Source organism: Lepidothrix coronata, unplaced genomic scaffold (genome assembly GCF_001604755.1).
Source record: "Lepidothrix coronata isolate B3197 unplaced genomic scaffold, Lepidothrix_coronata-1.0 Scaffold134, whole genome shotgun sequence".
NCBI lineage: Eukaryota > Metazoa > Chordata > Aves > Passeriformes > Pipridae > Lepidothrix > Lepidothrix coronata.
Window position 1 is genome coordinate 1,384,378 of NW_016690314.1, and position 17,332 is coordinate 1,401,709.

Sequence of the window (17,332 nt, forward strand, 5' to 3'; positions counted from 1 at the left end):
GCATTCCTCGTGTGCCGAGGAGAAATTTTTTCCAGTGCGAAGCTGGAGAGAACACTGGGAAAAGGAAGGGAAAGGGTGTTCCATCTCCACATTCCCAGGAGGAGGGAGGCTATGGATAAACCAGGACTGCACTGAGACACAGGGCGTCCTGGATTATTTTAAAATCTCCAGTCACACACAAACTGCCTGAATTCCAATGAATCCCAGATTTGACATCACACCTCCTCTCCTCCTCCCTACCACACATTCCCAGCCGGGCCAGATGCTGGGACTCCAGGATGTTTTTAAGGAGAATCACTGGGAGCTGAGTCAGTGCCCTCATCAAAGCATCAGGAGCTGCTTTAGAGCCTCTCTGGGCAACCTGGGCCAGGGCTCGAGAAGGAGGAGGAAGGTGGAAAAAGGAGGAGAAAAAAACAGAAGGGGAAAAAGGGCGAGAAAAGGGGAAAAAAGAAGGGAGAAAAGGAGGGGGGGAAAGAGGGGGGAATAGGGGAAAAAAGAAGGGGAAAGAGAAGGCAAAGAGAGGGCAGGGGAAAAAAAAGGAGGAAAGAAGGGAGAAAATTAAAAAAAAAGAAAAAAGGAAAAAAAAAGAAAAAACCAACCCCAACTCTTTGGATCTGATGTTCTGTTTTTTCTGTCACCAAATTAAGGGTGAATTATCCTTCCTGCTTCTCAGCAGGTGCCCCCCCGGGCATGGCAGCACCTGGCACTGCCCAAAAGCCCTTTGGTGTGCAGAAAGCTCTGCCATGGTTCATCCACGCACTCAACTGCAGGGATGGAAGCAAAAGGGAAGGTGAGGGAACCATTTGTAAATAAAAATTCAAAAAAGAAAATCTACTGCTGCCACATAACTTGTTTTCTCATTAAGCAGCGTCAGGAGCACGGGGGTATTTGATCTATTAAAAATGCTTATTTAAATACTCCTGCTAGAGTTAATTTTTCCTCCTGAAGGCTGCTTTCAAAAAAAAAAAATCCATCTCCTCTGCAACAGAGGAGGGAAAAGGCAATATTTTTGCAAACCGGAGCTTTGTATTCCAACTGAAGTTAAGGAAAGGCAGCTCTGTGACAAAACCACGTTGCTGGCACTGCACCACACCATGGTGATGATGATTCATGGTGCCCTCCAAGAGCTATTAACATTAGGAATTACTTACTCCACCAAATGAACATCATCAATAATTAATAGTATGCAGATTGCCATTATTGGAAAGCCTCTGGGCCTCACACAGCGAGTCATTTCAATTATTCAAAAGTATTAATAACGTAAAATAGTCTCTTTTTTTTTTTCCTTTTAATTTTTTAATCTGTTTTTTACATTTTTAAAGCACCTGCCTTGAGTGTGCAAATGCCAAGGGAGTGCTGCCCACGATGCCCAAATGCCAAGGGAGTGCTCCCTGTGATCTCCACTCTCCCCAGGGCAGTGGGGCACTGGAGCTCTCCCAGTCACACCAATTGCTCTTCCCTCGCCCCAGTAAATCCACACCTGATCACTAAGCCTGGCCTGGCTGGTCCCAGCTCTCCCAGTTCACCCAGTCACCACGGCAGCTCCAACACCCAGTGCCACTGGGAGTGTTCCCAACTTATGCAGGAGGTTGGAGCATCTTCACCAGCTCCAGGCTGGGACATACAGGTGCCTTTTCCCCCTTCTCAGCACTACCTAAATAAAAAAATAACTGTCCAGAAAGCCACAGAGTGACTGTTTTAGAACCAGCCCTGCCACCCCCTCCTGGAAAACGGGAGCAACCATCCCTGGGACGCCAAGTTGTGCTGGTGAGGCTGGAGCAGCTCCCCCAGGCTGTCCTACTCCATGGCCATGCCAAATGTAAGGCAACAGAAATCACATTCTCTTGGGGGAAAAAAAAAAAGATGTTTTTCAGTAAAATTGATCCAATCCAATGGTTTTATCATCAGTGTGAGGGAAGTGGGGACAAAGGGGGACAAATAAGGCAGAAGGGGAGAAAAGCAGCTCCCAGTGAACACTTGTCTATCTCTTTAAGTGTGTAAGTGATACAAGTGGTGATCAGTGAAACAAAATTTCTAAGAGCAGCTTTGACCAAGGATGAAGGCAAATAATCTCTAGGAATTAGAAGAGGTGATTTTTCCACGCTGGCAGGAGCACAGCTGGGAACACCCAGCTTTGCCTTCCCCACTCCTGCAGTGACACTTTGTAGCTCCCCCAGGGAATTATAAAACTGCATTTTCTCCACGAAGCCGTAAATCTGCGTTTCCCAGCGCTCCACCTTCAAGATGCTGCGGTTTTCCTGCTGCTGTGCCACAGGCAAAGCTCCAAACCGTGGCACAAGAGTGGTCTCTGGTGGAAGGACATTGGATCTACAGCACTGATCCCAACTCAAAGCCCTCTGCCCGAGCCACCACAAGGCTCTTCTGCTGGAACACCAGGTCAGCCCCACGCATCATACCCTAAAAAGAGGGTTTTCAGGAACACTTTTGGACTTTAAAACCAAAAATGGAAGAGTGGCTTTTTTTGGGATAATTTTTTAAACGTGGAGAAACTTGGAGAAGCTGTCATCAAAGCACTCAGTCCCACTTCAGAGCTGGAACACACCAACCAACCCTCTGAGAGCAGATAAGGAAGCAAGAAAAGATCAGGAGTAACAGCAAATAGTAGCTCAGGGCAGTGACACCACTGCAAATGTGCAACCCCTGTGAAAACATGAGAGCTGTGGTTCTTCCCTCAAAGTCAGGGTATCAGAATTGGCACTTGGAAGTCTGAATGCAGCAGAAGTAGCACGAGATGATGGGCAAAAATCTCACCTTCCAAAAATCCAGAGAAACTTTAAAAACACTGCAAAAATCTGACCACCAACGTTCCACAGACCTGTCCTTGGAACTCGGAGTTTGATCAAGACAGACACAGCAAAAGTCCTGTCAGCTTCAAGAACCTTTGGATCAGGACTATAAACCAGGAAACAACACAAGAGAGAAAGTCAAACAAACAGAGAACAAATGCAGGAGGGAAAAAGAGCCAAAGAAAAGCAGTAAAGTGATGGTCAGACAGCTGTTTCCATGGTTCTGTTTGCAAGCACAACGAGCTGTGTTCCAGGGTATTTGTCCATCGACTGGAAAGGGCCCAGCAAAGGTTCTCAGAATTCCCACCTGCAGCAGGTTGTTCATGGACTGGACAGGGCAGCATCAGGAACCACAGGCAGGTCAGGACCTGCTCAGCCTCAGGTACCAAAAGCTCGATGCTTGCAGAGTTCAGTGCATCCCACAGCAATCCCTGCTCTCAGATGCCCCTCAAATCCTAATGCAGAGAAAGTGGAAGGGGGCAGGGGGAGAAGGAAGAGGCCTGTCGGAGCCATTCCTTGATCTAACCACAGGAAAATCCAGCACACGGAAGGTACAGGGGAATCCCCTGCAAGCACCATGATGGCCTTACAAGAACTACCCTATAAAGACAAACACACATGAAAGTGGTCAAACACACTATTTTTTTAATGCAGATTTGTAAAATCTAAGCCAAGTTTTGAAAATTCAGGACATTTCATGAAAGTATATTTGGTCCTCTCAAAAATCTCCTGTCCTCCATTAAATACCTCATGGATAAAGAACAATTAAGCATACATGGCACTTTTAATTAGGAAAACTTGATATTGCACATGATACTACAAAATACAAAAGCCTGTCTCAGCAAGTCATTCCAGCAGTGTTATCAATTTTGTTTGGATATCATTGACTTACACAAAAGTTCTCATTTTAGTGCATAACATGTGCCCTGCTACAGAGTAAAAACGGACCCAAGCATTTTTAAAACAAAGAGGAAGAAATGGCTCCTGAAGGAACACAGAGTCTTTTACCACTTAGTCAGCACCAGCCTCCTTGAGGATAAAGACCATTCCTACTGAAAGATGACTGTCACATCACCTGGCAACACAAATTCCAAAGCAATTCCTAACGGGAAGCTGATCATATTTGGCTGAAAGGCTGAAACATCTGCCTGTGCTGCTCCCATTCCACAGCCTCCTTTCACTCTTTCTGGCAATCAAACAAGGGAAAACACGATGGCAGAATAGTTGTGCAACTTCATCACAGGAGTGGAATTCTCTGAGGAAAACTCTGGAACAGATCTGTGCATAACACTGGGCAGGACCCCTCCCCTGGGTCCTTCAGAAGGCACAAAACACTGAGAGGTGATGGGAAGGTGTAACACAGACACTCAGAGCTGAACTGGGAGTCAGGGACAAACCAAAACCTGAAAATGCCACCACCACACCCAGGGCATGTCCATCCTGGCATCTGCTACTCCATGGTTTTAGCTGATTGCTGTGAGATGCTGTGCTGGGCTTCCACACTACCAACACTTCTCACTCCAGAGCTGGATTACAAGTCCTGGCCCAGGAGAGGATTTCAGAGCCCAGACATCTCTGCCTCCTGCCTCCCTGGGTGGGCAGAAGTCCTTCCCTCCCTTTATCCATCCTCTGCACTCCCTTAGCCCTGCACAGACCCGAGCACACACAGCGAGCACGGGGCAGGAACCAACACCCTGAGCCTCCCCCAGCACCTCTTGGGATCACAACACCTTCAGTTCATGTGTTCCTTTGAAACAGGCAACTCAGACATTCCAGTGATATGTTTGCAAGTCCAAGTCTACAGGAGCTGGAATTGCCAGCTGCTCAAACATCGAGGCAACCCATTCTATTGCAATGTTTTGGGAAATTTTAACATATTTCCCTCTCCCCCCTCCAACTCTTCACCCCTTAAAACAACACAATAAGACTGAGAAGACTTGATTATTCAATTTTTTTTGCTAGAATGAAAGATTCAACTCTCATGGAATAGAAGATTCAACTCTCATGGAATAGAAGATCCTACAACCAAGTCCCTGAGATATGTCTGTATATTAAAAGATTCCAATAACCTCTTCAGCATAAACTTCATATTTATTAGAAATGTTTTGAATTGCAACACGTGGTTTATGAAAACCAATGCTGTTGTAAGAAGGTGAAAATACAGACCAAGTTTGTCCTTGTATTTAAGCTTCAATTTAAAAAATAATTAACCCAAAAGTAACATTCTGCTACTACAACTGTAGTCAAAAGTTAAAAGCATGTAAGCAACGGGGAACCACTGGAAAAAAAACCTGTTACATTTAGAACAAGTTGTTTTGGCCTCAGTTTTTTGCCATCCCTCAATCCCTTAACTGCCTCCTTCCTGAAGGTTCACAGATGACATTTTTCCAGTATCTTACAATAAAAAAAAAAGAAAAAGGGGGGGAAATCATCTCTTTTTAAGTGGCTTTGGGTTCCTTTGTATCTTGCAACCAGCTCATTAGAAATACTGTATCCATCTTCCTTAGGAAGCTGAGTTTCCCCTGCTAGTGAAGAAAACGTAAGGCACTAACACATCAATGCTGTCAGGAATGTGAAATAGTTTGTTCTTCATGTACTGTTACAGCAGTTCTTAGCAGCAGTCTCCTGAAAAGGCACTAAAACATGGCAAACAAGGAAACTTTGGGAACTTCTGCTCAGCTGAGTGCTCAGCTGCCTGAAAAGCTGAGTGGCTCTGCAATTTCCCCCTTCCCTCCCCCCATTCCCTTACAAAAAGGCACCTGGATTTGTTTTCTCACTGGTTTCTATAGCTACAGGCTCTTGCAACACTGCAAGTTCCACACAGCTGTATGAGGGATATCAGACTATACCAAGAGCTTTTTACACCACCATGAGTTATCTTTTCAAGACTAAATGGAGCATTTTTGTTTCAGCAAAACCCAGTGGGCTCCTACCTGAGTAGTACTTAAGGTTGTGTATTGCTAGTCAGAATAATTCTATAATTCAACTTGGTGTAAGAAATTGCACTTTCCCATTCCTTCCCCAACCCCGAGATCACTTCAAATTAAATAGCAGACCCTTCTCTAGAGGGACATTTGTAATACAGCTACAAAGAGGTAGCTAAGTGGCATGTGCCAATTTGCTTTCTTTTTCTTTTAAAACTTATTCAGCCTTCATTTGCAACAACATTTTTCATAGGAAGTCTTAACACTCTGTTCAGGTGGCCTGTGAAGTTACCACAGTTCAGAAGGTTGAACTCGATCTCCCTTCATGTCTAGAACTGACAACAAGCACAGGGGATACCCAGGAGACTCAGTGGATTCAGGTGAGTAGCTGAAGGGGGAGGAAAGTCTGCAGATAAATCCCACACTCCTCCTGATCAAGGTTTCTCTGGAGAGCCCCTCAGATCAGTCCCACCATCTGATCGATCTGTCTCATGTAGTTGCTCTTCAGTGGCAGCAGGTACCTCCTCTCGTCAGGAACTCTGTTACACTGTTAACAAAACGAGAGTATGCTTAAAAACTCCAATCCAAAACCAGGCAAGCCTACCCCCTGCTGCAATCCTTTCAGCAGATTTCCTCCCAGTACAGAAAACTGTAGCTCTTTTTGTCCCACCTTCCCCTCACTCTTCTCAAACTTCCATCGCAAACCCCACAAATGAGCAGCAAGTGTCTCCTCAGTGCAGGCTGCAGCTCCCAAACACACAGCACAGCTTGTTGTTCAACTGAGACCTCCTTCACTATGACAACTGTGAATGTTTAAAATAATGCTCTTTTTCTGGAGGACTGGGGGGAGGAGGAAAGGAACTCTCCCAGAACCTACCGGCAGGGATTTAAAAACATTGTTCTGTAACCTGGGCTAGTGGAGGGTGTCCCTGCCCACGGCAAGGGGTTGGACTGGTGATCTTTAGGGTCCCTTCCATCCCAAAACATTCTGTCATTCTACAGTTAAAACCAGATCTGTTTTGGCTGGTGATTGGCACTGGGGCCATAGCTCTGTGCTCAGTTGAGGCCTGGCTAAGAAAGGTCACCTTTACAGGCCTCAAAACCACTCTGAGGAAATAAAAACTTCATTTAAATGACCTTCTGCTTTTCTCCCCGACAGCAAGAGTGGAAAATTTTAAGGGCAAAGAAAAGGGGAAGGGAAAAATAACTGGAAATAAATTAACAAAGAAGAAAAAATTGCTGCAAAATATTCCAAAGGGAACAGGTTTCATCTTCAATATAATCACACACATGATCCCAACCCATTCACTCAGCTGCTGAAAGTGCTTTCCACAAGGGAGTTTCTTAGATATTTAACATTTATAAAGGAAACACTGCAGAGCTCTACAGTAACACTTCCAAATGGCTCTTTTTCTACTGCCTCACCCTTCCCCAGCCCCCCAACAGGACCAGCCTGTGCATTGCTTACGTTGGAGCTGAAGTTGGCTGCCTTCAACTCATTGGGTTTGGTTTTCTCTGCGCTGTCCTCTTCCCCAGGGAGGATGTCTTCCCACAGGGAGTTCCGAAAACGTTCATCCACAGACACAATGTGCCCCTCAGTAGTAAACATAAACTTATTTCCAGATTTATGCACTGGATTCTCTTCATCAAACAACTAAACAAGAGATGGGAGAGACAGGTATAGTATGTGTGCAACATCTTTCATGTCCCAGCAACAAGTTAAAAACACACAGAAAAACAGGTTTTATTGCTAAATAACGTTAGGGCAAATGGAAATAAATAGTCTCAATGCAAGGGAATGATTTTAGCAGTGAAAAATCAAAGGGGAGCAGAAGCAAAACTTCTCACGCAACTTAAACTGCCCTTGTTTTTCTAAGCTGCTCTGTGCAGGCAGTTCTAGGCTGGCATCCACTGTTCCTGCTCAGTCACAGATTTATTTGGTTTTCTGCACTAAAGGAGATTCAGAACAGCTCAGGCAATGTCAGCCCAAATGCTTCCTCCTGTGACTGCCAAAGCCCAGTGGGGAGAAACCAGAGGCTGCTGTGAGGCAGGACACCTACAAGCAGCCATTTGGCTCAGAGCTGAGCAGCACCTTCCTTCCCTTTGCTCCCTCCTTCCAGCTTTCTCCCACACCACCTGCAGCTTCTCCAGGTTCAGGACACCACACCTGGGCAGCTGCCAACCCTCAGAGACTGGGGTGAGATCAGAGCTAGAGGAGCACACTGACACCCCCCAACAGCTAAACCCCTCCCTTCCCCAGAGCCCAGCAGCTTCTCCTTAATGATGCCCTGCCTTGAGCCCAACTGTTTCTAATTAATAGTCAACAACCTCCTGCCTCCTCCCTCTGCCATGGTGGTGCACAGCAGCCTGGAAATGAAGAACATACACATACCAGGTACAAATATTTACAGGTTTCACTGAGGAAAAAGCTCTCCATTCGATCTTCCTTCGTCTTCTCTACCACGTGGTGCAACGTGGCATAGCCACACCTGCAAGATTTAACATTGGGCTGGGTTTAGTTCCCACCTATTCTGGTCTCAAAGTGCTCCCCAGATATTGCTCTACTTCAGACCACTCCAGCTGTCAGGGGTGAAGTTCAAATGAAACAAGTCTCTTGCACTCCCTGATTATTGGTTCTGGTGTTCTGATGGGTCTGTAATCATGTGAACCCCACTTAATTGCAAGGTTTTAATAGTCCAACAGTTAGTACACGTTTGTCTACAAAGTGAGTAAATTAACAATAATGAATTAAAAAAAAAAATCACTGTCTTCCCTCTGAGTCTAAGCTCAGAAATGGAAGCTGCCTTAGAGGTCATACCTCCAGTTTTGCTAAATGGGGCCATGGGGCCATGAGGTTAGAAATATTCTTGAAGGATCCATGGGAAAAATCCCAGCTACTATTTTCACCAGTTTTTAGCAACTAGTCATCAATAATACATTTTCAAAGGCACTTATAAAATTCTGAATGTAAAAGTTGCCACTGGACCATAATTGCACTTTCAGATGGGAAAGAAATAGTTGCCCAATAAATAAATCATCAGTTGTGGCTTTCATGGAGGGTTGGGTTTTCTGGTTTACCTACATGTGGCAGACTGGATTCTATATAATATTTGTATAATAAAATGTATATATATATATATAGCAGTGAGAGAAGACAAAGAACATTGAAGACTGACTTTGCTTTTGTATATTTTTCCAAACTCTGCAGAATATCCATTCCCACATGAAGGTAAAACGGGTTCTTTGTGGCCTAAATAAGGAAGACAGACAAGAGTTAGAGTCAGCAGTTTTGAAATCTTGTAAAAATAACACTTACAACAAAGGCCTCGTGGTACCAGAGTCTCGTGTATCACTGCAAACTTATCTTTACAAGAACATGACTTGGATTAGTCTGTGCAAGCTTCTCACATTTGCTCTAGTGCAAATCCTAGTAAAACCTGTAGTAAATCCAAACTCTTTGATAACTTTCTGGTAGCCAGTTATTGTAGTTTACTGCATCTTCTGCCAGCTGGAGACTGTGCCTGGACAGTATTGCAAGGAATGCTATTACATTTACTTTCACAATTCTGATAAAGAAGTCACAAGTCTCTGCCTTGTAAAACTCTGCCAGCAGCTTTTTGAAAAAGTTTAGTCTCATTTTTGCCTGTCTTATAGAAAAGGCTATTTTTGAGGCAAACAGCACAGCAACTACATTGCACAACAACCTGGTGCCTGAACAGAGACCTCCACATAACAGGCGGATCCAGAGGCACCAAATTTCATCTGGCTGGAGGTTAAGGGTGGAAAAAGTGCCTTCTAAACAAAACCATTTTTGCCAAAATGTGATTTGTAATGTCAGAGGAGTCACTTACCTGATAGAGAAGATATGTGGACTCCACCAGCTCGGGCCTCAGAGGGTAGAAGGGAACGTCGGGCGCCTGCAGCTGCCAGTTGTACCTTTCTGGGAGAGCTCCATAACGTTTCCAGATGGCATAATAAAAAGCATGGAGACAAATAGCATCTTCCACATCTCCTATCAACACCTGGGCACAACAACAGCCATAAACATGCCTGTTAAAGCTGCAAGCCAGCAAATCGCTCTCTGCTCTGAATGAGAATGCGGCACAGAATTAAACACTCCCCTCATAAGAGACAAAAAACCCCAACCCCAAAAAAAAGCACTAATGTATTAATTCCTTTGCAGCAAAAGCTTTAGCAGAGCTCAGCCTCACAGCACAGAATACAAATGCTGAGGTTAAATGAGAGAAGTGTAAAGGATCTCCAATCTAGCAGAGCACAGGCCAGGGCTGCCCACATTGCTCTGCTGACGCAGAGGCTGAGCTGACACTTCTCACAGCAGCCAGACGCAAACCCACAGCTGGAAGCTCAGCTCACTCCCAGCCCAGGATCAGAACAAGCCTTTCTGACATCCCTCTACCTGGTGTTGAACAGAATGGAAGCTTACCTGCAGCCCAGGAAAAAAGGCTTGCAGAGAGTCAATCCAGGTGTTCATGAGCTGGCCCGTGTACATGTTCACGTTCACGTAGAGGGGAGGGTCACCCTCACCTTCATTGCAGGCCTCTCGACTGCCAGGAACAGGAAGGACAGGTAAATACTCTCTAGTCTAGAAGAACACAATGCATGTTCCACTTCACAGCTCTGCCACCAGCAAAGACAGAGCTTTGCTGGTGGCAAAGGAGCCACAGATTTACAGTGCTGGGCTCAAAGTAATTTTGAAAAAACATCAGTCATGCCCTCAGAAAAATTAATTCATAAATGTTTGTATATCAAATCCTAAAGTTTTGTCCGAAGAATCTCTATCAGAAAGAGCCAAACCAGCCAATTTAACACATCTCCTTTGCAGTGCCACAGCCTTCTCTGAGCCTAACAGTTAAAAACTGGGACAGGAACCAGTTTAACTTCCCTGCACCCACAATGCTGCACAGATCAGCTGAGTAAGGAGTAAAAAGAGCATTAAAATTTATTTCCACTCTGACTACCATGGAAATAAGGTTTTCTTTTTTAAAGAAAAAAAAGAGAACACAGATTTTCTAGGGCATGACACAAAGCATTATATCCAGTCTTGCTGGAGTATTCACTGCTTAAGGAATGGATGCTGAGATGAAATAACATACCCTCTTCTTAAGTGGTTCTGGATGTTCCGATAGGCATCGTTGAACATCTCCAAGTCTTCCTTTTCTCCAAAGAGGATGTAGGACTTCAGCAGGTACTCATAGAATGAATCTGACCCTGCTCCCAATCCACTTTGCTTTCCAACCCAATGGCCAGTTTGGATATTCACAACATTTCCTTTCAGAAGAGACAAAAAAGTTTAGCCTGCAGTTGCCCAGTACACCAGAGAAAGATCATCATGAGTCAAGACTTGGAAATATTACGTGTTCAGAAAGTATCGAGGAGGAAGGATCAAATATTAATATCAAATAAAGTGTTACAGAGGATTCAACCAAGGAACATCCACAAGTGGAGTTGTTTTAAGTACTTTTAGTCATCTGCCAATCTAAATTATATGAATGGGGATACAAATCAGGACCTTCAGTTTCACTACAAATTTATCTTTGAAAACCTGTGCCCTAGGGAGTCATTCAGAGGCTATTTTTCTCACAAAGTGCCACTTGATCAACACAAACCACAAATACACAAGGAGAACATGACTGAAAAGCTACAGAGGAAGCAGATGGACAAAGCTGATGATACAGAAGAAACCTGTAGCCTGATGGCACGAGACTGAGGCAGGTTAAACATGGAGCCAGTCAATACAGCATCACCTCAGGGATTACCTAACAGTCCAGTGTTATTGCTCCTGAGGCTCCAGAGGGCCTTGACAGCTCTCCTGGCCACCCATTCAAACGTGGAGTCACCAAGCAGCCTGCTGAGGATCCCAAACTCCACCAGCAAGGACCCAGCTCCTGCTGTGCACGTCTCGTTGTGGCTGTCTGCAGGAACCCCCTTCTTCAGGTTCACCTGTGGGCAGGTACAGAGTGCTGAAGGGAGAAGGCTGGACCTCCTGCAGCTGTGCTCACATCTGCACTCTCAGATTTATTAGAAAGCCTTCTCACTAGTTTCTGCATAATATATAGCATGCAATGTGTACAGAGATAGGAAGGCAACATACTGGTGCTTGTTCAAAAAGGTTTCCTGTAGAATTCCTGAAATCCATCTTCCCACTTTATAACATCATGCTCAAAATGGGAAATCTTAATCTTCCAACTCTTGGACTTGCTAATCCTTCCAGATTTCAGTCCATTTTTTCATCCTTTCCACTATATATGCAGGTTTTTCAAGGCTGGTGCAAGCACTGCTCCCCCTCAGTTCGTGCTCTTGAAACCAAGGGCTTCCTCACTGAATGCTCCTCCACTTCCCCACAGAACACAACGTTGAAGGGAAGTTACACCACCCTCAACTGCTTTACCAGACTTTGAACAGAAGTGAAAATTCACGTTTCTACAGCCTGACAGGTCTGGAGGAAAAGCAGTACTGCTGTCCCCAGGAATTAAAAGCAGCCAGGTGAGTGCTAATTGTAGTTTTACAGTTTAGGGTTGTTCCAGTAGAATTGACATCCCTCTCCTTGCCAACTGCCTCTGCTTAAAACAGGAGGATGCAGCATCCAAGAATACCACAGTGTTGAGTATTCACTGAGCAATATTCAATAAAATTACAAATTCCAAGGCCCATATGACAAATATTTATGAGTTTTATTGTAACACAATTGTCTCAGCAGCAAGTCACCAATAAAGTCACATTCCTCCACTCTTTGTCTTTACAGTGTTTCTTTCTAACTTTCTTAATGACAGTATTGTTTGTTGCTGTGTGACACAGGGAATGCTCCAGCCAAACAGCACAGAAACAAATGGTTCCTGACCCAGAGGGAACAATAAATACAGAGTGAAAAATCAGCCTAAAGAAAACATTTACTACACATAAGGAGTAGCTGAAGTATTGCCAGTGTCACCAAAACTTAGGGCAGGTTCCCCTCATCACTTTGAAGTAACTCTGAAAAGGTTCAATACCCCAAGTGCACAAAAAGGGGCACAAATTCCAGTTGTTGGACAGGTGAATCACTCCTCTGAGCTGATTTCCCCAGGGGGGGTGTGCTCACTTACCCGAGGGTAGGGGATCCCAGTTTTGGTGTTCTCAAAGGCTGGGAGCAGCCTCACAGCCAGGTCATGAGCCAAGTGCAGCAGCTCATTGTCGTAGTCCTTGATGGTCATATCACCAAAAGGCTGCTTGCTGTCTGTAATTATGATATGTGCAGACAGCAGGCTTCCCAAAACCCTACGGGAAAAGGAAAATGCAGGGTTTTTTTAGTCTGATCTGAACCTAGTTGTTCAGCTAAACCCTTACAGGTGTCATGTTAAATAGAATTATTACTTTGTGCACCTTACAGGCACTACAGAAAATGATCTGGTTTTCCCCCCACCACTAGTGAAAACATGTAGATTCATGCTGCTTGTCAGCTACACTATCCCAAAACCTGGTCCTGCAAAATTTACCTAACCCAGCAGTTCCTTGTAACAATATGCCAAGTGCATTTAGGAGTAAAGACCTCCCTGGTCCTGCAAATGGCAGGAAGGTTACTACATAAAGTGAGTATTCAGAAAAAAAGAAATCCTAGCAGAAATAAAAACTGATTAAGACACTCAGAAAATGAAAACATTTAAAATCAGACAGTATCTAAACCCATTTCCAAGGCAGACAGGCCTGTTTTTCATGTGAAATGAAAGTGAAAGTGAGAAGTCCATAAAAGGAAACAAAACCAGGGAAAACCCATGGCAGGGTTGTTTGCTGTGCACAGATCTGAGTCTCTGCTACAAGAGTAACAAGAAAAAAGCAGAGTCTGCAAGCCAAGCACAGGTGAGACAATCTCTGTCTCACTGCTTCAGGTCACACTGACTCAGTAGAATTAATTATGGAAGGATGGAATATTTTCTTAGAAGGTTAAGGAACAACTTACTGGATGAATAATTATGGAATGAAGTCCACCAAAGACATCCTTATCACTGATTTTACTTTGAATCACACACACCAAGACTTTAACCTTGTTACTGTTTTAAAACTGAAACTTAGCACAATGTACCTGATTGTTGCCTCAAAAACTTGGACTGTTGAGTCTTTATCAAATGAAACTGTGTCAATCACCAACTTCACTGCCTTCTGGAATTCTGAGGAGTTTCCCATTACCTTTAACAGAAAAACAAAGCTGTTTTGTCTAATTGTTGCTTCAGAAGAGGGCTGGGGAAGAGAATACCAAGTTCACATCTTAGACCAACAGTCAGATTTAGCACAGGAGTGTTCAAACTGCCTGAACTATTAATTTAAGACTTAAGTTCAGCTGAAAACATAACACAACCTGCAGAACAATGAAGTCCGATTTGATGTTTATTTGATCAAAGGTGAGTCCAACTTTTCAGGCTTCTGACCCAGCACTGCTCATCCAGGAGCTCCCTCAGGCCAGTTTTCTACAGCAATTCATTTCCACTGCATCCAGAGACAGATGGAAATTCAGCCTGAGCTTCAAGGAAGCAGGAATGTGGAAAGAAAACACAGGTCCCTGCTTGGGTAAATTCATGAAAAGGCTGGGTGTACAGGGACCAAAAGCATGTGCCAGCTCTCCCCATTACCCACCCCCAGTGGGAAAGCATCATGTGTTTGATCTGAGCAGATGAGGAGCAAAACAGGCTTCCCCCATGCAGAAGTTTCTGAAACACAAAAAACTCCAGGAACCATAAGGTTTAGATTTGAGAAAAAAAGGTTTGCAGTGCCCCAAAAGGCCACTGGCGACTGAGGACAGGAAGGCACTGTTCAGCCACACACCATGAGCCACGAAGCACAGATCCCAAAATATTGTTTCAGTTAAATATTCCCTCACTTCTGCTTTCAGTTCTGCTCAGCACTGCCACGTTCAAGCAACTGAGAGCTTCTCACTACTGCTGCCATCCCAGAGCAGCAATGGGCAGGGTTTAATAACTCAAAGCCACCTCCTGCACCACAGGAGAGACACACAAACCACATGGATCCAGCACATCAGCGAGCCCTGACACTCTAAAAGGCCCAAAACCTGCCTTGGTTGCAAAAATGAGACTAATGAAACCTAATGGGGTCTTCTAAATATGCATAAGAAGTTCAAGGAGGGGGCTCTTCCTCATGACACCACACCATTGGTACTCCTGACATAAAACTGAGTTCAGGCCCTCTCTGCCAAGCAAAACAACCAGAGCTCTTCCAGTCGCCTTGAACAAGACAAAATCTCCTCCTGACAGATCTCTCAGCAATGCACACCTGACCCAGTTCAAATCCACCTTTTCTGAGCACCAGAGTGACGGCAGTATCCCTAAAGAGCTCTCACCTGAGCCTTGAGGAAGAGCTCCAAAATTTCCTCTGTCTCTTTTGGAAATCCCTACTGACCCATCTCTGACTACTCTATTATCCATGTGTGACACTGCTGGCTCACAATCCAGCTGTTGGCTGCCACACACCCAGCACCCCCTGGCCAAGCCTTGGGGAGCACCCACAGCCCAGGCAGGTCCCAGGGGTGTCCCAGGCAGTCCCCCCAGCCCAAGGACTCACCGCCAGCGTGTCCAGCGCGTCGATCAGCGTCAGTGAGTAGTTCCCCAGCACATCGTTGATGTTGAGGTTGGAGCTGGAAGAACAGAATCACAGAATCATTAGGGTTGGAAAGGACTTCTAGACATCATTCAGCCCAACCCCCTCCCAAGGCAGGGTCACCTGGAGCAGGTGACACGGGAATGTGTCCAGGTGGGTTTGGGATGTCTCCAATGAAGGAGACATTTCACTAGACTCCACACCCTCCCTGGGCAGCTGTTCCAGGGCTCTGACGCCCTCCATGGAGAGAACTTCATTCCAGTACCTGAAGGGAGCCGACAAGAAAAACATAGAGGGACGTTTTACAAGAGCCTGGAGTGCCAGGACAAAGGGAAATGGCTCCACACTGACAGAGAATAGGCTTAGATTAGATATTAGCAGGAAGTTCTTCGCTGGGAGGTGGTGAGGCCCTGGCACAGGTTGCCCAGAGCAGCTGTGGCTGCCCCATCCCTGGAAGTGTCCAAGGCCAGGTTGGACGGGTCTTGGAGCAACCTGGGCTGGTGGAAGGTGTCCCTGCCCATGGCAGGGGGTGGCTCTGGATGGGCTTTGAGGTCCCTCCCAACCCAGACCGCTCCGTGGTTCCCGCTGAGATGGAACTTCCCGTGTTCCCGTTAAACGTCCGCCACTGATCGCCCAGCGCTGGGAAGAGCCCGGCACCGCCCCGACAGCCCTCGGGGGCATTGCTATGGATAAACGGATGTCCCAGCGCCCCGTCCCCCCCGACACCCCCGGCAGCCATTCCTACGGATCCGTGGGCGCCCCAGCCCCGTCCCGGTCACTCACGGGTCCCCGCGGTCGGGCCCGCGGCCGCGGCAGTGCAGCGGGTCGAGCTCGTCCCGCGGGAAGGCGTGCTCCATGTAGCTGTCGTAGCCGAACACGAACATGCCGCGGGCCGCGTCCCGCAGGCGCGCCCGCAGCTGCGGGGGGAAGGCGCGGCTGTAGCGCCGCTCGTACTCATCGCCCCGCGCCGGCCCCCACAGCGGCGCCGCGCGGCCCGCGGGCAGGGCGGGCGCTGCGGGGCCGGGCCCGGGGCAGGGCGGGCGGGGGTGCAGGCCCAGCCCGCGGGCCAGCGCGGGGAGCAGCGCCAGCAGCGCCTGCAGCCCGAGCCGCGCCAGCAGCAGCCCCAGCACCACCGACCGCCATCGCATGGCCGCCCGCGCATGGCGCAACGGCACCGCCCGCGCGCCGCCGCGGCCCCTTTAAGAGCGGAAGGGAAACGCGGGCGGTGAGCTATAGAGGCCCGCCCGCGCCGCGCCGCTATTGGTGGAGACAGAGCGAAGGTGGGAGGGGCCGCCGGCGATTGGGCGAGAGGCGTGTCAATCAAGGGCGGTGCCGGGCGCGGTTAAAGGGGCGGGGCGGGCGCAGGGCTGTCGTGGCACGGCCCGGGTCGGTGGTGGTTCCGCCTGGGAGCAGGGACAGGGCGGGGGCACGGCGGGGGCACAGGGCCGGCACGGCTGCCCCAGACAAGTATCCCCAAACAAGAGTCCCCAGACAAGCACAGCGTCCCAGGCCCAAGTGCCGGGTCCTGCCCTGGGGTCACCCGAACCCCCGGGAGGTCCAGGCCGGGGCAGGGGGCTGGGAAGGCCCTGTGGGTGCCGTGGCAGCCGCTGGACACGAGCCCAGGCGTGCCCAGGGGGCAGGAGGCCGACGGCCCCGGGGCTGTCCCGGCCATGGTGTGGCACAGCCCCCGGGCCCTGTGCTGGGCACGGCTGAGGCACCTCCAGGGCTGGGCCCTCAGACAAGACACAGGCTGAGGGGCTGCAGCGTGTCCAGGGAAGGGGCTGGAGCACCACTGATGAAGCTGCTCTTGCAGCTCCTTTCCTCAATCCGTGGAATTCATGGATCTTTCAAATGTTATTCACATCCATTATTAACTCTAAAAATCAAGGAAAACTCATCCTTGCCAAGTGTCCACACTCCAAGTTAATACACACAAGCAACTCACCAGTTTACTCCACTGAGACTCTTGTGAAAACCAAGCTTATCTTTTAAGTTTCACAC

General features: G+C 47.2%; 1 protein-coding gene across 2 annotated transcripts; it reads right to left on the reverse strand.

Annotated features, from left to right (window-relative positions):
* Window positions 1-3,572: 3,572 nt before the first annotated feature.
* EDEM1 (ER degradation enhancing alpha-mannosidase like protein 1) lies at window positions 3,573-16,479 on the reverse strand. 2 transcript variants are annotated; one of them, XM_017827112.1, is made up of 12 exons: window positions 16,115-16,479; window positions 15,296-15,368; window positions 13,806-13,909; window positions 12,832-13,003; window positions 11,509-11,692; window positions 10,846-11,020; window positions 10,176-10,296; window positions 9,583-9,753; window positions 8,908-8,981; window positions 8,124-8,220; window positions 7,200-7,385; window positions 3,573-6,278 (listed from the first exon to the last, which is right to left on the reverse strand). In XM_017827112.1, the coding sequence occupies exons 1-12, from the start codon at window positions 16,477-16,479 to the stop codon at window positions 6,189-6,191; spliced, it is 1,812 nt and encodes a 603-aa protein (XP_017682601.1). In that variant the 3' UTR covers window positions 3,573-6,188. The 2 variants fall into 2 exon arrangements, with proteins under 2 accessions (XP_017682601.1, XP_017682602.1); XM_017827113.1 differs by lacking the exon at window positions 16,115-16,479 and adding an exon at window positions 15,824-15,949.
* Between the last annotated feature and the right edge of the window lie 853 nt (window positions 16,480-17,332).